Genomic DNA, 26,260 nt, shown 5'->3' with positions numbered 1-26,260 from the left:
CCACTGCACATCAAATCGGGCCAAATAAAATAATTTTTTAGAGCTGTAGATAAGGAGTTGGCAGCCTTCAAGTACCTTCAAGATATCTTCCCTAAACTGTGAGACAATGACCAAAGCTGTGTCTTTGTTGGACCACAGATAAACAAGATCTAGGAGTGCAAGGAATTTCCCAAGAAGCAAACTAGGAAAGAGAAAGCAGCTTGGAACAGCTTTGTTGCTGTGGTTTGGGGCTTCCTGGGTAATCACAAGGCCAAAAACTAAGTGGAGTTGGTTGAGAATTTGGTGATGAATTACAGTAAAAAAGGCTGTAGGATGTTTTTCAAAGGCCATGTCCTTGATGCTCATCTTGAGCCATTCAAGGAGAATATGGGAGCATACTCAGAGGAGCAAAATGAGTGCTTCCAACAGAATATACTGGATTTTGAACACCGCTACCAAGAACAATATAATGAGAACATGATGGGAGAATACATCTAGGGGCAGATTTGTGAAAGTGACTTACAATATAATCACAAATCTAGAAAAACTACTCACTTTAAATCTTCTGTGGTTATCTTTAAACATTGTTCCTTAAAATGCAGCATAGTACCGGAAGACTGGAGAGTGGCTAATGTGATGCCAATTTTTAAAAAGGGTTCCATAGGTGATCCAGAAAATTATAGACTGGTGAGTCTGATGTCAGTGCTGGGCAAAATGGTAGAAACTATTATAAAGAACAAAATGACACAACATATACATATTTCATGCTCAGCATTTTGGCTTATTTATTTCTGGATTTCAATATTTTTTCCACATCTATCAAAGACCGTTTTACTACTTTTGTATACCGAGTCATCTTGGATCCCTGAGGAAGGCGTGTTGGGTCCTCTTTTGATAAATGTGGACAGAGTTTTTATTGAACTCTGTCAAGAACATTTATCATGCTCTTATCAAGAACATTTTGAATAAATTACAACCAAAGATCCGAGTACATTGAGTTTCCACAGTCTTATTTGTTTGGTTTTACAACATATGCATAAGCATAAATTAATGAGAGAAAGTGAACATGGATTTAATCAAGGGAAATCTTGCCGCACCAATTTCTTTGAAGGGGTAAATGAAAATTTGGATAAAGGTGAGCCAGTTGATATGAATATTTGGATTTTTAAAAGGCATTTGACAAAGTACTTCACAAAAGACTTCTGAGGAAATTAGAGAGTCATGGGATAGGAGGTAATGTCCTATTATGGATTAAAAACTGGTTGAAAGACAGAAAACAGAAAGTAGGTTTAAATGGTCAATATTCTCAATGGAGAAGGGTAAATAGTGGAGTTCCCCAGGAGTCTGGGCTGGGACTGCTGCTTTTTAACAATTTTTTAAATGATCTAGAGATGGGAATAACTAGCGAGATAATTCAATTTGCTGATAACACAAAGCTGTTAAATCACAAGGACATTATGAAAAATTGCAAGAGGACCTTGTGAAACTGGGCATCAAAATGGCAGATAACGTTTAATGTGAGCAAGTGCAAAGTGATGTATGTGGGAAAGAGGAATCTGAACTATAGCTACGTAACATAGTAGATGGCGGCAGATAAAGACCCGAATGGTCCATCCAGTCTGCCCAACCTGATTCAATTTAAATTTTTTTAATTTTTTCTTCTTAGCTATTTCTGGGCAAGAAACCAAAGCTCTACCTGGTACTGTGCTTGGGTTCCAACTGCCGAAATCTCCGTCAAAACCTTCTCCAGCCCATCTACACCCTCCCAGCCATTGAAGCCCTCTCCAGCCCATCCTCCCCGAAACGGCCATATACAGACACAGACCGTGCATGTCTGCCCAGTACTGGCCTTAGTTCAATATTTAATATTATTTTATAGTAACGTGATGCAGGGTTCTGAACATGGGTATTGGACGCCTGCGCACTCATAAAGCTGCATTTGCCAATTAAGCTGCTAGCTTTCACTCAAGGTGTGAAAAATAACAAAAAACATGGAAAATGACACTAACGCAAGGTTTTACCAAAACATAATTATTTATTTAGTTATTGTTTTTATGTTTCCATTATGAAACTCAAAAGAATAAAGCATAGTTGCGTTAACAGTTGCGTTAGTGGGAGGTCGTTATAGTTGCCAAAATGCTGGCCTTCTGATAACGAACTCAGCTCAATACTTCGAAGCACCCCATTATATACCTTTGGCTCAGTGTGACATCATTGGCTGTCAGCCAATCAAAATTAACAGAGGTGGTGTTTAAAGTTAGACAAAGAAAATTCCTCTACGTTTAAAAGTTTCAGAAATTACATTTGTTTTGTTTACATTCATTTCTGAATATACATTAACATTTTATAACATATCCAATATTTAAGAGAATCTACAATTGTTAACAGGGTGCTGAAAATTGGTCAGTCTTAGAGGAAAGGAGGGGCTGTTTTCCCCCTTTCCCTGCTAGACTGCTACAGATCTCTGATTCTAACTTAACCATTTCCAGATGTTCTTTTTTTAAACCCTTGCATTTTAAGTACTACAAATCCATTCATACCACACATTCAGGGGCCCCAAACATTCATAACTTGATTCATAACTCGTATTTCATTCATATTTATTGCATGTTATATCTCAGATTGGGATATATAATCTGATATACTCTTTCTAACCAGCCTGAGGTACATCTGGTATCAATTAGAACCACGATGCTTAGAAGCGGGAAACTCTGAACAAAGGACACAGGCTGAACACAAAATGGAGTACAATCAGGCAGATACAGAAAAGACAGAGAACAAAATGGAGTCCATGTATATCCTGATTTCCTTTATGATCTAGCCTAATAGCAAAGTACATAAAAAGAATCTAATATAATAAAACGCTAGGCCGCGCATGCGCAGTTCCATCGCGTGGGTCCGTTTTCCATGAGATGTACAGCATCTCAGATAGGAGTGCGCCAGAAACACTCTCTCTCTGTCCTCCCCCGAGACGGATGTTGGACACAGCAGCTGTCGGCCCGTGCTGTTTTTTTGATCTGCCCTGCTCCTTGCCTGAAGTCCTCTCTCCTCCCCCAAAGCTGATGTCGGACGCGACGTTTGTCTCCCCCGAGGCGGATGATCTTATGGGAATCAATGTTCTTCGCTCTGCCCTGCTCCTTGCCTTACTATATTTTTAAGTTGAAAGACCAGGCAGCGGCTCCTCTCAGGATCCCCACCTGCGTCGGAAGTCCAATGCAGTCGGGGATCTTGAGAGGAGCCTTCGCCGCCGTGTCTTTCAACTTAAAAATATACTAAGGCAAGGAGCAGGGCAGAATGATCTTCAAAATGGCGGCAAATCGATCTCCGTTCCTCCGGAGGGGTGGGGGGGTCTGGGAGGAGAGGGATTGCGGCCACTCAGCGCCCCCACCGAGGAGCACAGCAACTTTCCGCTGTCCGGGACCCGACTCATTTGCCGCCCCCCCTCTTCCCTTACCGCGAGCTCGACTGGCAATTTAAGCAGCGTGTCAGCACTCTTCACATGCTGCTTCGGGCCCTTCTACTGCACTGATTTACTCTGGCATGTCCGGAGCAAATCAGGGCAGTAGAAGGGCCCGAAGCAGCGTGTGAAGAGTGCTGACATGCTGCTTGAATCACCATGTGTAGTCGGGCCCGCGGGAAGGGAAAGGACTCAGGCCCGCGTTTGTAGTCGCGACTGTGGGAAGGGAAAGAGGGTAGAGGAAACGCTAATGCAGGCACAGGGAACTGGTGTGGGGGGAGGGAATGCTGCTTTGGACAGACAGACAGAGGGAGGAAGGGACACAGAAAGACAAGAAGAAAGACACAGGGGCAGGTGCACAGGGAACTGGTGTGGGGGGAGAAAATGCTGCTTTGGACATACAGATGGAGGAAGGGACACAAAGACAAGAAGAAAGACACAGGGGCAGGTGCGGGACAGCGGGAGTTGCGTCAGGAGGGGTGCGGGATGCCGCAGAGGGAACTTTTCCAATGGGTGCAACTGGGCGGCTGTCGGGAGCCTCTGATCACGGGCAGAGCAAGGTAAGTGTATCATAGGGATAAGAAGGAGGGGGGGGAGAAAAAGGAAGGGTTGCCTACTGCTGGACAGGGGGAGAAGGAAAGAGGTGCTGATGGACGGGGGGGTGAAGAAAAATGAACGGAGGCCTAATGTTGGATAGGGGGAGAAGGAAGGTGCTGCTGGACAGGGGGGAGGTAAAACAAAGGGAGAAGGGCTGCTGCTGCATAAGGAGACCTGTGAAGGGGTGGTGGTGGACACAGGGGAGATAAAAGGAAGGGAGAATGGACAGGGGGAGCAGGCAAAGGGTGGTGATGGACAGCCAAGGAAAAAGAAAGACAGAAAGAAAGAAAGCGGCTAAGGAGAGAGAGAGAGAGAAAGAAATAAAGAGAGACACACACACATATATTCTAGCACCCGTTAATGTAACGAGCTATAAGACTAGTATTATTATACTTTCCCTTAATATTAATCTATAGTGTGTTTTTCTGGCCTTGGCTACCTCCATATTCAGATTTTTATTCACCAGTTTTTCATACGCTTCTATTGGACATGGTCTTAACTATCACATATGCTTGTATCTGACTAGAGTTACCCAGAATCATACGAAAAACATGCCCTTTTGTAGAAAAACTCTACAAAAATACTGCACTATCATATCCTGACATCCATTCCATTACCGTCCCATAGACATCACCCCCTACTGGCCACGAGCCACTACTGCTCAGTTCCATGTTATGAGTCACTGCCTAGGAAAAGGATCTAGGTGTCATTGTTAAGGATGCACCTTAGATCAGAATTTCTCAACAAGTGGTACATGTACCCTTAAGGGTACATGAGCTACTTGTTGGGAGTACACAGCACTGCGTGGGTCTCCTACTTCCCTTCCTCCTTAATTGCTGCTGCCAGGAATCCCATGCCCTCCTTGCCATGTCTGCTCCCCTCCACCAGAACACCACCGCTGTGGATCCCCTACCCTCCTTCCTGCATCCCCCCTTCTGCTGAAGCAGACCCAAAAAGGCTTCCCTCTGATGTTAGAGCTGACGTCAGAGGGAAGCCTTCCAGGTCAGCGGGAAATCCAAGTTTGCTCCTTCTGGCCTTCAGCCACAAAGGGACACGTCGCAGGCAGCGGCTTTTACACTCTGCACATGACTAACCCGGAAGTCTTCTCACTGAGGTCAGATGGAAGACTTGTGGGTCAGCCATGTGCAACATGTAAAAGCCACTGCCTGCGATGCATCCCTGTGCTGCTGAAGGCAGGAAGGAGCAGCCCAACTGGACAGCCCTGAAAGGAGCGAGTGCGTTGTAATAAGTAAGGGAGAGAGGGTACATGATTGTGGGACAAAGGGAGAAAAGAAGGGGGGATTTGGGACAAAGGCTGGAAGGGAGGTGGGCACAAACTCAGGACACAGAAGGAAGGAAGGAGGTGCACGAACTCGGAACACAAAAGGAAGGGAGGGGGCAAGAACAAGGGACACAGAAGGGAGGAAGGAAGGAAGCACTAACTTGGGAGAATTGTTGAACATGAGTATTTAAGAGGGAAAGAGATGGTGCACATGGGGAAAGGAAGAAAGAGGAAAACTGTTGGGCATCGAGAGAGAGGATAGAGATAGAGATGCAAGGGGAAGAGAAGGATGAGAGGGAGAAATGTTGGATATGGTGGTGGAGAGGGAACAAAGGGACATATTGAAAGGGATGCAAAGGGGAGGAATGTTGGACATAGTGATGGAGGGAAGATGTGGCATCTAATCTAATCTAATTTCCATCTTATATACCGGATCATTCCAGCAAAGACTCGAGCCGGTTAACAAAGTTTAAAAGAATATAATAGAAAACAATAATGAAGGTAATAGAAAAAATTTCAATAAATTAGATCAGTCCTCAGTTCTGGAGAGGGGTGATAGAAGGAGAAATGGGCATGGGGCTGGTGGGCAGTGGTGAAAAATGCTGCACATGATCTGGGGCATGAGAGAGAGAGAGAAATGTTGGATGTAGCAGTAGGAGGTGGGGTGGGTGGGAGAGATGCACCATGGATATTTCTCTCTCTCTCCCACTCACTTTGCAGCAAGGGAGGGAATGAGAGAAAGACAGATGGACAGTGAGAGAGAGGGAGACATGTTGGCAATGAGGGTGGAGGAGTGAGGAAGAAAAGTTGGACTTATGGAGGGACAGAGAGAGATGTTGGTTGGGGAAGAGAATGAGGTCCGGAGGAGAGGAAGCATGCAGGAAGCAGAAAGAAAGAAATATGGGATGCACAGTCAGAAGAAAATGCAACCAGAGACTCATGAAATCACCAGAAAACAAAGGTGTTCAAAATGTGTCAGTTTTGAGAATTTATATCTGCTTTCTATATTTTACACTATATTTGTCTATTTTTCAATAGTTGTTACTGAGGTGACATTGCATATTTTAAAGTCATCTGCCTTGACCTCTTTGAAAAAAAAAAAGAATATAAATGATAATTAACATTTTCTCTGTATACAGTGTGCTTTGTGTGTTTTAATTTTGTGGTTATTTTGTATTAATAAGATTATATTGTGTGTATATGAAAAATGAATGTAAGAAATTGCACTACAATTAGTACTATTAGACTTCAATTATAGGGAAGATGGTGGAAGCTATGATAAAGGACGGCATTTGCGAGCACATTGAGAGAAATGGCCTACTGAGAACAAGCCAGCACGGATTCTGTAAGGGAAGGTCGTGCCTAACGAACCTTCTGTACTTCTTTGAGGGAATAAGCAGTCGGGTGGACAATGGGGAACCCATCGACATCATTTACCTCGATTTTCAAAAGGCTTTCGACAAGGTACCACATGAAAGGCTGCTTAGGAAACTGTGGAATCACGGGGTGGGAGGGGATGTGCACAGATGGATCGAGCGCTGGTTGTCGGGTAGACTGCAGAGGGTCGGAGTAAAGGGCCAATATTCTGACTGGCGGGGAGTCACGAGCGGTGTGCCACAGGGATCGGTGCTGGGGCCGTTACTCTTCAACATATTTATCAATGACCTGGAAAAGGAGGCAAAGTGCGAGGTTATAAAATTTGCAGACGATACGAAACTGTGCGGCAGAGTTAACTCCAGGGAGGAGTGTGAGGACCTGCAAAGGGACCGAGACAAGCTGGAAGACTGGGCAAACAAATGGCAAATGCGCTTTAACGTGGAAAAATGCAAGGTCATGCATATAGGGAAAAAGAACCCGTTGTTCAACTACAAATTGGGGGGGGCATTGTTGGGAGAAAGCAATCTTGAGAGAGACTTGGGTGTGCTGGTGGATGCATCACTGAAGCCATCTGCACAGTGCGCAGTGGCCTCAAAAAAAGCCAACAGGATGCTGGGCATCATATAGAGGGGCATAACTACCAGGACGCGGGAAGTCATCATGCCACTGTATCGAGCGATGGTGCGTCCGCATCTGGAATACTGCGTTCAATATTGGTCGCCGTACCTCAAGAAAGACATGGAGGTACTTGAGAGAGTCCAAAGGAGAGCAACGAAACTGGTAAGAGGGCTGGAACACTACCCATATGCTGAGAGGTTGGATAGGCTGGGGCTCTTCTCTCTGGAAAAAAGGAGGCTCAGGGGTGATATGATAGAGACCTTCAAGATCATGAGGGGCATAGAGAGGGTGGATAGGGACAGATTCTTCAGGCTGAAGGGGACAACAGGTACGAGGGGGCACTCGGAGAAACTGAAGGGAGATAGGTTCAAAACGAATGCAAGGAAGTTTTTTTTTCACCCAGAGGGTCGTGGACACTTGGAATGCGCTACCGGAGGAAGTGATCAGGCAGAGTACGGTACAGGGATTCAAACAGAGACTGGATGGATTCCTGAGGGATAAAGGGATCATGGGATACTGAGAAAGCTAACCTGAAAATAAATGTAGAAACCCAACCAGGTCGTGCAGGTGCAAGACCGGAGGGCTAGGACGTTGATGGGAAGATAGGACTCAATTAGGAAACCGAGGTGGCATGGGGGCCCCTTCTGGTGATTTAGACAGGTCGTGACCTGGGCCGCCGCGGGAGCGGACTGCTGGGCAGGATGGACCTATGGTCTGACCCAGCGGAGACACTGCTTATGTTCTTATGTTCTTATTATGGGGGGGTGGGGTCGGGGCGGAGCTTGGGCAGACCAGGGGCAGAGCTTGTGCAGGTCTGGGGTAGAGCTTGTGCGGGGGTACTCGGTTGATGTTTGTTAGACTTGGGAGATACTTGGCTTGAAGAAGTTGAGAAACACTGCCAAAGATCACTACCTACTCATTGAAACGCTCTCCTTGCTTGAGTTTCAGGGCTCGGTTATTTCATGAGTTTCTTCCCTTTGCACCTTTAGCATAAGCTCTAGAGGATCCTCCTCTGCTGCCTCTCCACTATTGGTTGATATACCTCAGGGATCTGTCCTGAGACCTCTTCTTTTCTTCATCTACATTTCTTATCTCTTTGCTTTAATTTCATCCCATGGGTTTCAGTACTACCTCTAAGCTGATGACTCACAAATCTACCTCTCCACACCTGAAATTTCTATGGGAATCCAGGCCCGAGTCTCCGCCTACCTTTCTGATGTTGCTACTTGGATGTCTCGCCACCATCTAAAATTAAACATGACCAAGACTGAACTCCTTAACTTTACTCCTAAACCCACCTCTCCCCTTGCCCCGTTCTCTATAGCGGTGGATAATACCCTCATCCTCCCTGTCTTGTCGGCTCGCAACCTCGGGGTCATCTTTGATTCGTCACTCTTGTCCTCTCATATCCAACAGATTGCCAAATCTTGTTTCTTTCTCTATAATATTGCTGAAATCCATCCTTTCCTTGCTGAACACGCTGATGACTCACAAATCTACCTCTCCACACCTGAAATTTCTATGGGAATCCAGGCCCGAGTCTCCGCCTACCTTTCTGATGTTGCTACTTGGATGTCTCGCCACCATCTAAAATTAAACATGACCAAGACTGAACTCCTTAACTTTACTCCTAAACCCACCTCTCCCCTTGCCCCGTTCTCTATAGCGGTGGATAATACCCTCATCCTCCCTGTCTTGTCGGCTCGCAACCTCGGGGTCATCTTTGATTCGTCACTCTTGTCCTCTCATATCCAGCAGATTGCCAAATCTTATTTCTTTCTCTATAATATTGCTGAAATCCATCCTTTCCTTGCTGAACACGCTGCCAAAACCCTCATTCACGCCCTTCTCACCTCTCATCTGGATTATTGCAATGTGCTTCTCATTCATCTACCACTACACCATATCTCTTCACTTCAATCTGTTTAGATCACTGCTGCGCTCCTCGTATTCCGCCAGGGTTGTTATACCCACATTACTCCTCTCTTCAGGTCACTTCACTGGCTCCTGATCCATTTCTGCATACGATTCAAACTCTTTTACTGACGTTCAAGTGTACTCTAACCTTCGATGACCATACCAGTGCCCAGGTGAAAAAATGTTTCTGTACCCTCTGGAAACTGCGCACCATCAAACGTTACTTCGACCACCAAGCCTTCCGTCTACTCGTCCAATCTCTGGTATTAAGCATATTAGACTACTGCAACATTATTTACCTGGGATCCTATAAAAATACCATCAAACGTCTTAGAACAGTCCAAAATGCGGCCGTCCGCCTCATCTATGATCTCAAAAAATACGACCATGTTAGCCCCTACTACACCAAACTCCATTGGCTCCCAGTAGAGGCAAGGATCATCTTTAAGTTCGCCTGCCTCTGTTTCAAAACTCTAACAGGATCTTCCCCAATCTACTTGTCTGAGCACCTTGAAATAGCAGGCCCCTCTCGCACACGAAACGCCCACCTATTCACCTTTCCCTCCCTAAAAGGCTGCCTCTACAAGAGATTCACTGATAGAACCCTAGCATTCCAAGCGGGCAAATGGAACAATTGCCTTACCGCCCTCATCTCCAACTCTCCACCCTACCACCTGTTCAGGAAGTCACTAAAAACCTACCTCTTCGACAAATTCCGCTAACGCTGCCTTCCCCCCTTCCCTGCACCCTCCTGACCTCGACATGCCTCCATTCCCTCTGACTACGCCCCCCTCCCAAGCCACTATGGCCTCTCTTTCTCAAGCTCTGTTTTATCTAATTGCCCTGCCTTTCCATAGCCTCATATTTAACATCACTGTAAATGTACCACCGCTTTAACATGGAACATCGCTGTATACGTACAGTCTCTTCTTTAGTATATGCCTTTTTATTACTGCTATTTATGTAACATCTTTGTAAATGTAATAACACTGTAATATGTATCATCTTTGTAAATGTACAGTCTCTTCTATTGTTAACCGCATTGAACTTCCATGGTATTGCGGGATACAAGAATAAAGTTATTATTATTATTATTATTATTACTCGCTCTGTAGCTCCTCAATATCTCTCCTTTCTTGTTATTCCCTATAGTCCCCTCTGGGAACTCCGCTCATCAGACAAGTCCCTGCACTCTCTACCCTTCTCCTCTACTACCAACTCCCATCTCTGTCCCATCTACCTTGCTGTGCCACTTGCTTGGAACAACCTGCCTGGCTCACTCCATCAGGCTCCTTCTCTGGTGGTATTCAAAGCCAGACTAAACCCACTTATTTGAAGCTGCGTTTAAATACTGACTTAACTATCATATCTGTCTGTCATTCCCTTAATAGTCCCCTACCACCGTTAGCCCCCTCTGTTAACTCTTCTGAGCAGGGACCGTCTCTTCCATGTACAATGTACAGCACTGTATGCGACTGGTAGCACTATATAAATAATAAATTATTGTTGATACATTGAAACCCTTAGCTCAATGTGCAGCGGCAGCTAAGAAAACAAATAGAATGTTAGGAATTATCAGGAAAGGAATGGAAAACAAAGATGAAAATGTTATAATGCCCTTGTATCGATTTATGGCACAGCCACTCCTCAAATACTATGTGCAATTCTGGTCACCGTATCTCATAAAAGATGTAACAGAATCAGAAAAGGTACAGAGAAGGGTGACAAAAATGATAAAATGGATGCGACGACTTCCCTATGAGGAGATTCTAAAGTGGCTAAGGCTCTCCAGCTTGGAGAAGAGATGGCTCAGGGGTGATATAATAAAGGTCTATAAAATACTAAGTGGAGTGAAAAGGGTAAATATGAATCATTTGTTCACTCTTTCCAAAATTACTAGGAGACATGCGATGAAGCTACTAAGTAGTAGATTTAAAACAGACCCGAGAAAATATTTCTTCATGCAATATGTAATTAAACTCCTAAATTCATTGCCAGAGAATGGGGCGAAATCAGTTAGCTTAGCAGGGTTTAAAAAAGGTTTGGATAATTTCCTAAAAGAGAAGTCCATTGACTATTATTGAGATGGCTTGGGGAAATCCACTGTTTATTCCTAGGATAAGCAGTAGAGAATGACAGGGTGGGGGGGGGATTTGTCCTTGTCCCTGTGAGCTCAGCCCTACCCTGCCCTGTCAGCTCAGTCCCTGTTCCTGCCCCTGCCCCTGCCAGCTCAGTTCCCATTCCCATCCCATCCCCACGAGCCATCTGATCCCATCCGCACAAGCCTTGAATAGTTATGATTTTATACTAAACTAATTTTATTAAAGTATAAAAAGAAACAATATTCTGTACAATTGTCCTTTTATAAACACAAATAATTCCCCTGTCTTCCCTCCCCTTCACAAACTATCCCCTCTACTATTGAGAAAACTGAATAAGCCAAATTATTACAGAATGTACAGGAAAATCATGCTAACAGAATACCACAGTGACACATGACAGGAATAGTGTGAGGGGACTGCAACTAGGGCAACTACCCCCTGATCAGAGAGAGCCCTAAGCCAGTTGGAAACTAAAGAAGCACAATTTGGGCTTTGCGGTCCCCAGTTATGTCTAGCACTAGCTCTAGCAGGATACATATTTCAAATCTGATATATTCTAATCACAAAATAGAAAATATAAGTATTTTTTTCTACCTTTTGTTGTCTCATCATTTTATTCTTCAAATCATGTTGGTTTTAGGTGCTTATCTCTGTTTTCTTTTAACTCACTTGCCAAGGTCTCCTGACCATTTGACATTTCTTTTATCTCTGTTTATGTATTGTTCCTCATGTTCAGCATCTCCCTTCGCTATGTCTCCTATACGTCCCTTTCTAATATTTCCCCTGTGCCCATCTCTCTGCCTTCATCTCACCATTCTATGATCCCCTCCTCCTGTGTACAGTATCACTCCTCTATATCTCTATGCCCCCCTGTCCAGCATCTTCCTTCTGCGTTCTAATTGTCCCCATGTCTAGCCATCCTCTATCTGTGTCCATATACCCTCCCATATCTAGCATTACTCCTCTGTGTCCATATACCACCCCCATGCAGATGCAACATTCCCCCTTTTGTCCCTGTTCTTATGCTCCCATCCATGCCCACCATCTCCCCTCTTTTTGTATATCTCCCTGTGTCCAGCTTCTCCCCTCTCTTACTCCCTTACACCAATGTGTCTCTCACACTCTCTTTCCTCCCTCCCTCTGCTATTTTCAATATTTCACTCACTCTTCCTTCATCCCCTTGGTTCAGCTTTTCACTTTCCCTTTCCTTCTCTCTCTTCCTCCCTGCATGTCTTGCACCTCTGTCCCTTCCCTCTAGCCCCCTTCCCATTGGTCCAACACCTATATCCCCTCCCTTCTGTGCCTCGGTGTGGGTCTGGCACCTCTCCCTTCCCTCCAGCTCTACTCCACCCACCATATGGGCCCAGCACCTGTTTCCCTTCCCCCTAATCCTCAAACCAGATCCAGCTACTTTCTCCCTTCCCTTCAGCTGGTCCAACAGCCCAAGCAACTCCCTCCCTCCTTTGTGGGTGCAACAGCAGTCCCCCCCCCTTTTGAGTCTAGCAGCCCTCCTCCCTTGCACCCTCCCTCTCGCGGGTCCAACTGCCCCCCACCCTCGCACCCTCCCTCTCAATTGCGGGTGGCAAAAAAAAAAAAAAAACCCAAAACAAACTTGGCTGGAAGTTACATTGGAAGGAGGGGCTCGGCGACAAGAAGGTTCCGGAGTACGGGAGCAGCTCTGCATGCAGGCAGCTTCTAAGATGCTGGCAGGCCCGACCTGGGAGGTGCGAAGGGGGCCAACCCAGGAGAGTTGCAGGTTTGATGTTTTGGGTATTTTTGCCGCCTGCGATCAAGAGGGAGGGTGTGAGGGTGGTGCCTGTTGGGCCTGCGATAGGGAGAGAGGGGGGCTGCTGACTGGGAGGGATTGGAAGGGAGGCAACTCGCGGCAGATCCTTTACTTCGGAGACGAGAATGGTGAATGGCCTTGTCCCCGTACCCACAAACAGTTGATTTTTCTCCCGTTCCTGTGGATTACCTGCAGCTACCTGTGTCATTCTTTAATGAGCAAACTTTAGTTATTAATTTTTGTTAAATCCAGTGCTGATTAACACCATGGTCCTCAGAGAGCCACACCAAGCAAATGAAATACTTAATTACTAAGTGTGGTAGCCATCCTCATAGGAACCAACTGATGGTGAATATTTGCATCCGGATCTCTTTTTTTATATATATAATAAAGTGTCAGTGCTTAATAATAAATAACTAATAACAACTTATCTTTAAAATTAGCTATAAAATTCTACTTTTAACATTTACAACAAAAATAAATAATCAACCGGATTTTATTAACAGACTTCTAATTCCGCATAATACATCAAGATCTCTCCGCTCAACTTCTCAGAATCTTTTAGTCATACCCTCTTTAAAATTGATAAATACGCTGCGTTCCAATAACTTTGCGGTCACTGCTTCCACTCTATGGAATTTACTGCCTAACCACCTGCGCTATGAATCCGATATAAAACAATTTAAATCAAAACTAAAGACATTTTTATTCCAAGACGCCTTTGGTTAATAACTGTCCTTTTAAGGGCAAAGTTTAAAAAATTTTTTTTTAAAAAATTTGAATCAATTGTCATTTCTATCCTAACCTATTGTTTTATCCTTTAATGTTTCTCCTTTCCTTTATCAATTGTAGTTCTCTCCCACTATCCTATTGTTTCATTTCGTATGTTTTTGATCAAAGCGGTCTGTATGTTAGGACATTAGTCTGTATCCCCCATTTTCGTGTTTTATTGTTATTTTATAACTCGTTTGTATGTAATTTTACACTGTCAACCGCTTAGAAACTTGAATAAGCGGTCTAAAAATTTTTTTAATAAACTTGAAACTTCTGTCTGAATCCCCACCGACGCGTTTCAAGTTACTTCCTCAGGGTCGGGGAACAGATTACTGCAAAATAGAAAAATCATCATTAAAGTTCTCAAAATGGTTCAAGACAGACATATACCATATGACTCGTGGTCTTACCAGAACATTTCAAATTCTTAGAGTATGACTAATTCCATAGCTTTAAAGCCGAGACTTCAATATGTCCACGGTGTTCAAAGGAGGAACTAAAGTAATCGAAATCCCCCTGTCGTAAAACGATTCCCATCAATCACAACTAGAGGGAGAACCCTGTTACCGATTCAGGACTAAGTCTACCAACCCATTCATACCGCTAGTGTTAGCCAATCACTCGTGAGATTAAGCCCATGAGGAATCATAGTATTAAGTTCAAACATCCATCGGAGTTCTCTTAAATTTAACGTGTGTTCGATGTTACCTCCCTCCCACCCGACTTGTACATTATCTATAATCCGCCATCTCAAATCAGTGATCTTATGCTTAAAAAGAGCCCAATGACGGACTAAAGGGGCAGTTTCAGCTCCAGTATTAACCCGGGACTTATGTTCGTTCAGTCTGATGTTCATAGATCTAATAGTACGGCCAATGTAAAGTTTAGGACATGGACATTGGATCATATATATAATATGTGTGGACTTGCAATCTGTTCTTGTTCTCGCAAAATAAGTCCTTTGAGACTGGGGATGAGTCCAACTAGCCCCTGTAAGAGAGGATTCACACCTCTGACAATTGCCGCAGGTAAAGTGGCCCTTTTGAGATTGATCAAGTTGGCTTCTAGGAGGTTTTATAAGCTCGCCCAAATTTTTTGCTCGCTTATAAGCAAATATCGGAGGTTCCACATTCGGGCCCAATACTAATTTAGCCACATGCCAGTGTTTCAAAATGATGTTCTTTATATCCCAAGCCAGGGGGGAAAATTGTTGCACACAAACGAGAACATTTTCACCTGTAGACTTCTGATTGTATTCAAGTAACAATCTTCTATTTGCATATCTAGCTCTCAGGTATGCTTGATGAACTACCTGACGGGGATAATCTCTCTGTTTGAACCTGTTCTTTAAGGATCGGGTTCGTTTCTTATATTCGTCCAATGAATGACAAATTCGACGAAGGTGCAGAAATTGGCTTTGAGGTAGACTATCTTTAAGTCTACTAGGATGAAAACTATGGTATCTGAGCAGGCTGTTCCTATCGGTAGGTTTGCAAAATGTAGTTGTCAACAATCTCCCCTGCTGTTTCATTATATTTAAATCCAGAAAAGATATTATATTCTGGTTGACAGTCGCAGAGAACTGAATGTTATTGTCCATCTTATTTAACCACATGATAAAGGCAGAGAGATTGTCCATAGTGCCATTCCAAATACAGAAGATATCATCCAGGTATCTTTTCCACAAAATTACATTCTGGTACCAATGGGAAGGGTACACATGGGATTCCTCTATATCTCTATGCCCCCCTGTCCAGCATCTTCCTTCTGCAATACCATGCGTTTGTTGGTAAAACTTATTATTACACCAAAAATAGCTCTTAGTAAGAACCAGAGTAGCCAACTCCATTAGAAACCTGGAGAGGATCCTACAGCAAAAAGTTTGTTGATCAAAAAGACTTTCCAATAAATCCAGAGCTCCCTGGATATAACAAAAGATTGATTTCTTCTTAATTCTTGTAAAGTTTTCCTTAATTCTTTGGACAGATTATCCACAGGGGGTCGGTTAATTTGCTCCAACTGTTCCACATCATGAAGTACAAGATCCAAAAAAGTACTTAAACTAGGGTGGAGAGGAAGCAGAGGACCCCAACCATATTTTCTAGAAATTAAAGATGCATCGTGAACAGGAGTGATTTCCAGAAAATGCACTTTAATATGAAGCATACACAGGAATTTATAAATAGCAAGGCGGGATTCAAATGCATCATAAGTGACTGAAGGGACAAACGCTAAACCTAATTCTAGGAGAGCTTGCTGATTTGAAGTGATCTCTACACCAGAAATGTTGATCACGGCTGAAGATTCCTCTGCTGAGATCTGGTGTGAGGTCCTTGATACCCTTGATGTTGAAATGCTACTCTGTGGCCTCGATGTCTTTGCCGGCCCCTTTGGCCTTGCGGAAAAAAATTAGGTCCCAGGGTGCTTTGTGCAGTATAGCCTTGTGTCATGTATCCACCTCCAATGGTGGAAGCGGATCCTGAACTATCACTTCCTGCCGATATTAAACTGGAAGAGCCCTGATCATCTGGAGGGTTTTGCATAGGCATAGTAGAATTATTTGTTTTAAACATCCATAAATATATTCAATTATTAGTATAGCCTTTCTCATCTCTCTTATATTTCTTGATTTTAGTTTGTTTTATTTTATTCCTGTAGATATCAAGAGAAGATTGCTGTTCCCCTTCTTGTTTGTTAAATTCTGCTTCAGTAACCTCTGAATTTTTTATTGTTTGTATCATTTGCTCAATATTCATCTTAAGTTCACTTTCCAGTTTAGTAGTTTGTTCTATAATAAGCAGCATAAGATCATTGCTGCATTTATTGAGGATTGCACACCATTTTTCTCTAAATTCCTGATCATAAGAAAACAGGGTAAGTGCCCTCTGAATGCGCAGTCCTCGGGGAATCATGGAAGTTGTGATGTATTGGACTAACGTATTAGCATGCAATTCAGCTCTAATTAAACGCTGTCGAAGAGTCTCCAATTCCAACCACGACGGGGCTGCAGTCTTCCCATGAGCAATCTCATACAGGCTGACTGGTTATTGGTCACTTTAGATGTGAAAGTTCTATATACATACTTACTCAGGGAGCTCTGGATTTATTGGAAATAAATTGATCAACAAACTTTTTGCTGTAGGATCCCCTCCAGGTTTCTAATGGAGTTGGCTACTCTGATTCTTACTAAGAGCTATTTTTGGTGTAATAATAAGTTTTACCAACAAACGCATGGTATTGCAGAAGGAAGATGCTGGACAGGGGGGCATAGAGATATAGAGGAATCCCATGTGTACCCTTCCCATTGGTACCAGAATGTAATTTTGTGGAAAAGATACCTGGATGATATCTTCTGTATTTGGAATGGCACTATGGACAATATCTCTGCCTTTATCATGTGGTTAAATAAGATGGACAATAACATTCAGTTCTCTGCGACTGTCAACCAGAATATAATATCTTTTCTGGATTTAAATATCATGAAACAGCAGGGGAGATTGTTGACAACTACATTTTGCAAACCTACCGATAGGAACAGCCTGCTCAGATACCATAGTTTTCATCCTCGTAGACTTAAAGATAGTCTACCTCAGAGCCAATTTCTGCGCCTTCGTCGAATTTGTCATTCATTGGACGAATATAAGAAACGAGCTCGATCCTTAAAGAACAGGTTCAAACAGAGAGATTATCCCCATCAGGTAGTTCATCAAGCATACCTGAGAGCTAGATATGCAAATAGAAGATTGTTACTTGAATACAATCAGAAGTCTACAGGTGAAAATGTTCTAGTTTGTGTGCAACAATTTTCCCCCCTGGCTTGGGATATAAAGAACATCATTTTTAAACACTGGCATGTGGCTAAATTAGTATTGGGCCCGGATGTGGAACCTCCGATATTTGCTTATAAGTGAGCAAAAAATTTGGGCGAGCTTATAAAACCTCTAGAAGCCAACTTGATCAATCTCAAAAGGGCCACTTTACCTGCGGCAATTGTCAGTGATGTGAATCCTCGATTGCAAGTCCACACATGTTATATATATGATCCAATGTCCATGTCCTAAACTTTACATTGGCCGTACTATTAGATCTATGAACATCAGACTGAACGAGCATAAATCCCGGGTTAATACTGGAGCTAAAACTGCCCCTTTAGTCCATCATTGGGCTCTTTTTAAGCATAAGATCACTGATTTGAGATGGCAGATTATAGATAATGTACAAGTCGGGTGGGAGGGAGGTAACATCGAACACACGTTAAATTTAAGAGAACTCTGATGGATGTTTGAACTTAATACTATGATTCCTCATGGGTGATTGGCTAATTCTAGTTGTGATGCAAAATTGTCTTATCAGGAGCACATCAATAATACTGTTAAAAGTTGTTTTTACCGTTTACGTTTAATACGCTCAATGTCTAAATATCTAGAGTCAAAATCCTTGAATATTTTAGTTCATTCTCTTATAATTTCTAGATTAGATTACTGTAATTCATTGTTATTAAATATTACATGCAAGGAACAAAGACGACTACAAATAATACAAAACATTGCTATTAAATTAATTCACCATGGAAAGAAATATGATCATGTAACGCCTTATTTATTAGACTCACATTGGCTACCTATCAATCAAAGAATAACTTATAAAATAGCCTTACTTGTATTTAAAACAATAACTACTAATGAACCACAGTTTATTAACCGTCTTCTAATTCCACTTACTTCAAATCGTTCTCTTCGGTCTAATACACAAGAATTATTAATGGTCCCATCTTTAAAAATAATAGGAACCAGACGCCATGATATCTTCTCAGTTAAGGCACCACTTATCTGGAATACCCTTCCTTTGTACATTAGAAACATTAAAGATCTTAATCTATTTAAAACCAATTTAAAAACATTCCTCTTCAAAGCTTCATTTAGCCTCTAAAATTTTCTCCCTTTTCATGATCATTTAAAACTTCAATATTTAAAACCCAACCCTAGTGTTTTATCCCTCCCCTACCAACGTTCTTTTTTCTTTTTTTAAGATATAAAATATTGTAACTTTTTCCCTTACGTTTTTACCAAAGTATTCCAGTACTGTCCATAATGTCTGTATTGTCAGTTTAATATTCCCCTGTTTACTTATTTAATGTAGTAATGTTAATTTAATTTTAATGTTTTATCCCAATTATATATTTATGTAATTCGCTTAGAAATATTAAGCGAATCATCAAATTTAAATAAAACTTGAAACTTGAAACTTGATTGGTGGGAATCGTTTTATGTCAGGGGGATTTCGATTACTTTAGTTCCTCCTTTGAATGCCGCGGCCATATTGAAGTCTCGGCTTGAAAGCTATGGAATTAGTCATACTCTAAGAATTTGAAATGTTCTGGTAAGACCACGAGTCATATGGTATATGTCTGTCTTGAACCATTTTGAGAACTTTAATGATGATTTTTCTATTTTGCAGTAATCTGTTCCCCGACCCTGAGGAAGTAACTTGAAACGCGTCGATGGGGATTCAGACAGAACTATTCTAAAGATAAGTTGTTATTAGTTATATATTATTAAGCACTGACACTTTATTATATATATAAAAAAAGAGATCCGGATGCAAATATTCACCGTCAGTTGGTTCCTATGAGGATGCTACCACACTTAGTAATTAAGTATTTCATTTGCTTGGTGTGTCTCTCTGAGGACCATGGTGTTAATCAGCACTGGATTTAACAAAAAGTACTAACTAAAGTTTGCCTAAAAGATTCAACTTGAGAATTTGTGCACGTTTATTGTTTTGAGAATTCTTTAATGAGCAGCATAAAATCAGTTTTACTATTTGGGATCTATCTAAGTATTTGGGACCGGGGTTGGCCACTGTTGAAAACGGGAAGGTGGGCTTGATGAACTTTTGGACTGTCCCAGTAAGGCAATTCTTATGTTCAAAATAAATACATGTTGATTGTGATTCATATGTTGCTTTTTATGACTTTTATAAGAATGAAAAGATGAAAATTCAGCATGTTCTCATTTTAAATAAGTAAATTTGATTATCCTAGTCATAAAAGCAAAGTTGTTTTTTTTTAAATTAATATACATTTTCTATACTTTTTCGGCTTGAGCAATTAGAAAATTACACTTGGGGAAAATTCTATAAGAGGCACCTAAAGTTGGATGCGTAACTTAATTAGTAAATTGGCTTCAATTATGAGTTTTAATAAGCTATCTTAAGTAGGGTTACCAGATGTCTGGATTTCCATGGACATGGCCTCCCTTTGAGGACATGTCCAGGGGTCCGGACAGCTTTTCAAAACCCAGCACTTTGTCCAGGTTTTGAAAAGCTTCCTACATCGGGAGGGAATCCACGAACGCGCGGATGCAACATGATGACATCATTGCATCGCATCTACGCATGCGTGGATGCCTTCCTGACAAATAAACAGGTTAAGGGGATGTGGCGGGACACGGGCGGAACTGGGTGGGCCTGGGGGCATGGCCATGGGTCCGGATTTTCCTTCGGGAAAATCTGGTAACCCTAAACTTAGGCAAAATTCTACAAAAGATAGGTGTCTATCACAAGGAGCCTAGCGCTGCCTAACGCCAAAGTAGGTGTGTTTAGAGACAGAGGACTTAGGCACCGCTAGGCACGATTCTCTAAAGGACTTATGCACCTATATTATGGCCAGGAGTGTCAAACTCGGGTCCAAGGGCTAAATTTGACCCGCAGGATAATTAAATTTGGCCCGAGATTTGGCCCTCTGTTCCTTCCTTCCCGGCTTCCCAGTCTCACATTAAAGCAGCCTGCAGAGGATTGCCGGTCAGCTGTTGCGATCCTAGCAGGCTGTCGTAGCCTCAGCATGTTCCCTCTTCTGCGGTCCCGTACGTCAGAGGAGGGGCAGGACCGCAGCAGAGGGAACGTGCTGTGGAGGCCAATGGCATCCTCCTAGGATTGCTACAGCCGACTGGCGATCCTCTGCAGGCTGGTTTAATGTGAGACCGGAAAGCCGGGATGGAGGGAGGGAAAGAACAGAGGGCCAAATCTCGGGGCAAAAGGAAAGATGCTAGACCTCCAGAGGAGAGAAGGGAAACGGAAAGGAGGGGGGGGGGAGGGTGGACAGAGATGGAAGATGGATGGTTAGCACGGAGAAAAAAGAAAGAAGGAGACCCTGGCAAGTGAGTTATCAGAAGACAACCAGAGCCTGGGACCAACATGATTTGAATAATGACCAGACAATAAAATGTAGAAAAAATAATTTTATTTTCTGTTTTGTGATTACAATATGTCAGATTTGAAATGTGTATCCTGCCAGAGCTGGTGTTAGACAGGAAACATGAATCACGACCTAAAAGAGAGAGGAAAAGTCTTTTTTATTTATTTTGTTTACATCACAGAGCTGGCGTGGGGTTGGAGAGATTATAACCCTATACTTCTACTAAGACTAAGGAGTCCTTATATTAAGGTGCACATTTAGCATGTGCTAAATAGGTTAGTATACCTTAATAAAAGGACTCCTAAGTATCTTAATAAAAAATTCGGCCCACGACTTAGCCTATGTTTTAGATTTCGGCACCTTATGTGATTGAGTTTGACACCCCTGATGTAGTCCTTTAAAACTCTGGCCTACATTACATGCTCCTAAGTTTTAAGTTATGCACAATTCTATAATAGGCGCCTAAGTGTGATTGACAAGAGATAGGTGTATATCTTTTTAGACATCATTTACAGAATTTCCCCCTTACTGCCCAGGAACAGAGATTGTGTTATATAGTGTTACTAATGCACACAGGCATCTTCAGCACTCTGGGAATTTCTTGTGTTACTGTCTCTCTTCCCTCATTTTATTTTATATTATGAACTGCAGCAGTGCTCACTGTGTGGAATATCAAGTACAGTAAAACCTTGGATTGCAAGTAACTTGGTTTGTAAGTATTTTGCAAGACAAGCAAAACATTTTATTAAATTTTAACTTGATATACAAGTAATGTCTTGCAATACAAGTACATACCGTATACATGCGTCACTTCATCACAACTGAGCCAATGGTTCTTCTCTCTCTGACTGTTCTAAACGAGCAAGGTCTTGAAATACAAGTACGATAGTATTTAGTATTAAAGTTTTTGGGTTGTGAAACGAATCGTCTGAGTTTCCATTATTTCTTATGGGGAAATTCGCTTTGATATATGAGTGTTTTGGATTACAAGCATGTTTTCGGAACGAATTATGCTCGTAAACCAAGATTTTTATGTATATGCAATAAATAAATAAGGAGCCATTTTACTAAAGCTTAGCACATGCTAATGGACATTAGCATGCACTAAGTGGCACATAACCCAAAGGTATAAAATAGGATGGGAAGGATTTAGCACATGCTAATTCCCTTACCATGCACTAAGCTTTAGTAAAGAGGCCTTTTATTAAAGTGAGGTAAAATCTGGGCTTACTGTTTTAAAAACGGGACTTTCCCACACACTAGACCCAGATTTAATATAGTACCTTTTTAGGGCTTTCTGGTTTTTAAAAATTTTTAGTTTATGCACTGTTTCCATTAGTGAGTGATACCTGTCATGGTACATGGGCTTCTCATGCCACTGGGACTTGCGCACATCTGAGAAGCTGAAAGCTATGCTGTCGGTAGTTTCACTATCAGCAGGGCCTCCCAAGACAGACAGGTTTCAGACTAACGATGTAACAGATGAGCAATGTTGGAGGCGGAGGATCACATTTGATGCGACAATGGCAACATCAAATTTATACTGTGCAGAAGAAAGGCCTGGCAATCTACTTCTCTATTCTACCACAAAAACCTGATATTATCAAGTCGCTAGGACTCGAACACAAGTTGATGGCACCTAACAACAACCTGCAAAAAATTAACACAGGAGCACTTAGGACCGAATTCTATAACTTGTACTTAAACATGGGCACCAGAAAAGATCAGCGCTATGTATGATTCTATAAAGGGTGTGCACACTTAGCACCAATTCTCATGCCCTAACTTTGGGCACCAAACTTAGACCTGCTGAAATCTGATGTAAATGCTGACACTCAAGTTGGTCATGCTGACCCACTATTCAGTAACAAAGCAAGCAACTTTTTGGAACTCAGCTGACATTCCCATGTCGCTCTAATGGCCATGCATCCTTTTGACTTGCACGCTATTGGATTTAGGCACCCAGCATTATACAATAGTGCCCAGCCAGATTCGTGCACAATTGGGACAAATAAAACAATAATTGGTTATCATCATGCACTTATTGCTTGTTAATGGCTCATTAGCAAATTAACATACCCTCCTCCTTTTACTAAGCCATGGTAGAGGTTTCTACCACAGCCTGGAGTGCTAAATGCTCAGATGCTGCTCTGACGCTCATAGAATTCCTATGATCCTCGGAGCATTTAGCGCCCCGGGCTGCAGTAGAAATTTCTACCGTGGCTTAGTAAACCAGGGGGGGGGGGAGGGAAGGGGGGAGGGAGAATAAGTTGTGCACACATCTCAGGAAGGTGCCAAAATCTGGGCACCATATGTAGAATTTGAGGGTTACTTCCTTCTAATTAGGAAACATTATTTGCTCCCATGTTAATTCTGTGTTATCCAGGTACCACACACTAGCCAGATATTGCAAGAATACCCACTCTCCACCCATGACATACTTCTTTTAAAGAGGTAACTCACAGGATAGTGTGCGCAATTAAGCAAAATACCATAAACCACATTAATGCGTTCTTGCAATAGCTTTTTCTGTGTTAAGGGCTTAATGCCCTTTAGTAAAAAGGGCCCCATGTAAGTTAGCTAATCAAACACCTCTACAAAAATAAAACAAAACCCCTAAGAAAATAGAATATTGATATTTAAAAATAATGACTTTTCCAATTTAACCTACCTTTCATACTGAACATGCTTTGTTTTCAAATAATTTTAGATAGTAAAGGATGAGTGGTGATAGGTTGATGTTTTAATTAGCTCTCTGGTTTGTTTCCAGCTACTCCATGTTCTCTCTGCCAATTGTGTCGGTTGTGTATCCGAAACTGCATAGGAAGATCTAGACTTCATCTCGTTCCACAGCTCCAGTTGCCGAAGTTACTGAAAGATTTCCTTCAGTATCGAGAAAGCATAACGAATTTTTAAAAAAATCAAAGCACAAGTATTTTGTTTTTATTTGTATACTTCATATTTTTTCTTATAAAAATATTTGAAGAAAATTTCACTTTGATGCTAAGCTTTTAGTTTCTGCCTTATGAATTTTTTGGTCCAGGGAGTCAGGATACTATAATGTCTATATTTATATGGGCACACTTATTTGTTTTTAGTACGCACAACCCCTTACACACTTGTATTCATACAATTATACCATTAGATCTGATAAATTGGATAGAAATGAATGTTGATATTTTGAGAAAAACAATTTTCTGACAAGTCTCTCATTTTGTTGTTCGTTTAAGTTGCATTTAAACTTCTTTGAAACACCTACAGTTTATATTTTTTTTCAAGTTCTGTTCAGAAGCTTTTGTTAGGATTAAGGTTTCCAAATTGTTACGTCACTGAGCCAGCCAGTTCCGGTTTCACCCACAACATCATCTATGGGCTGCTGTTTCCAAATTATAAGGGCTACACCTGGGGTGATACAATGTGCATGGTTAAGAGAAACATATTACAGGGTAACATTACGTGCCTATTATACTAGTACACAGTTGTTCTATAGTGGAGGTCTTCCTACTCCATTGTGTCATAAATGTGGGTTGGGGAGCACACTTTGGGTCATGCTTTTTAGTTTTGTCCCATTATTCAGCATTTTTGAAAGCGAATAATATCATATGTCTGAGTTAATTGGAAGATCTTTGTGCTACTCTCCATCACATTTTATTTTGGATTTGCCAGAAGCTTTTCATCATTTGCCTAAGGGGCATAGGACGCTGTGTAGGAAAATGAGTCTACTGGCCAAAAAATGTATTCTTCAATATTGGACGATCCCTGACCCTCCAAAGTTTTGGCAATGGCGAAACCAGTTGCATCAGTTGGCCATTTGGGAAACTAGAGATGCTGGAAGGATGAGGAAGCGAAAGATGTTGTTTATGCAAATATGGGATCCATATTTGCAAGCCTTATTTCCTAAAGGTCGTGGTGCAGTTTTAAGTTGGGTGTCCTAACTGAGATTGAGGAGGGGTAGAGAGTACCATTGGAAGGGGAAGGGAAGGGAGGGAAGGTAGAGTGTATTAAATAGATTCAAACATGTAGTCCTATTGAGGTTTGTTGGGGGATGAAGGAGAGTACCTTTGAATGGGGAAGGGAAGGGAGGGTTTGTAGAGGGTATTAAATGATTTAAAACATGTAGTCATACATAGATTGAGTGGGGTTTGATGGGGGATGAAGGTATTTTCTAGGTTTATATGGGATGTATTTTACTCGATGCCTCATTATTATACTATTCAATTGTACCTAAAATTATTTCTAAGGTGCTTTACAATTTTCTTTCCCAGTCTAATAACTACTTTAGACTATATATTCACAATTTCTTGAAACACTTCTTATTTTCATGAGGCCTCAGAACCACCACTCCTCCGTCCCACCAAGGTGTACACATGGGGAGATACAAGCAGTGAAATCCTCACCAGTCTCTACTGATTTAAATATTGTGCATTTCTTAACATATTATTGTTACTTAACTTAGCAATGGTGAAATCTCACTTTTCATACGGACTATGTGGTGAGACCCGACATGTTTCACTGAAGTTTCGTCAGGGGTCTACCCTAAAACAAATAAAGTTATTTGAATTAATGTCCCTCTCAAACCATTACTTTCAAGTCTAAATAAAAATCCTTCTTAACTTACCACCACCGCAGCCGTCCACCTCATATCAATCATTATTTGTGAATTGAATCTGAAGGAGCAAAGATGGATTCACAGACTAAACATGGTAGTCCCTCACGGGTTAAATTTAGAAATCGAGTGGACATCAATGTTTTGAATCGGGTCATTTGTATGGAATTTTTTTGGTATCAGGGGGATCTAGCACCTCAGAGGGCAGAGGGCGGGTTTTTCCGGTTTGGTCCCATTACGTCTAGGGCGGTTCTGTAGCAGGAAATGAATAAAACGGAGCCCTAGAGATGCGGCCGGCATCTCACAAATAATGATTGATATGAGGTGGACGCTTGCGGTGGTGGTAAGTTACGAAGGATTTTTATTTAGACTTGAAAGTAATGGTTTGAGAGGGACATAAATTCAAATAACTTTATTTGTTTTAGGGTAGACCCCTGACGAAACTTCAGTGAAACATGTCGGGTCTCACCGCATAGTCCGTATGAAAAGCGAGATATCACCATTGCTAAGTTAAGTAACAATAATATGTTAAGAAATGCACAATATTTAAATCAATAGAGACCGGTGAGG

The 26,260-nt window shown here is 42.0% G+C and overlaps 1 protein-coding gene across 5 annotated transcripts in view; it reads left to right on the top strand.

Annotated features, from left to right (window-relative positions):
* The window catches only part of ASB5 (ankyrin repeat and SOCS box containing 5), a 114,457-nt gene extending 89,052 nt beyond the window's left edge, over positions 1-25,405 (top strand). For 4 of the 5 annotated variants that reach the window (XM_033942855.1, XM_033942838.1, XM_033942870.1 and 1 more), the window contains one exon: positions 23,855-25,405. In XM_033942855.1, coding sequence (XP_033798746.1) covers positions 23,855-24,000 — 146 coding nt within the window. In that variant the 3' untranslated portion in view covers positions 24,001-25,405. Of the gene's footprint in view, positions 1-19,346; positions 20,670-23,854 lie in introns of those variants that run through there. The other variant, XM_033942862.1, reaches the window with a different exon arrangement.
* The last annotated feature ends 855 nt before the right edge of the window (positions 25,406-26,260 follow it).

Source organism: Geotrypetes seraphini, chromosome 1 (genome assembly GCF_902459505.1).
Source record: "Geotrypetes seraphini chromosome 1, aGeoSer1.1, whole genome shotgun sequence".
NCBI classification, from domain to species: Eukaryota; Metazoa; Chordata; class Amphibia; order Gymnophiona; family Dermophiidae; genus Geotrypetes; species Geotrypetes seraphini.
This window is presented reverse-complemented; position numbering and strand designations above follow the sequence as displayed.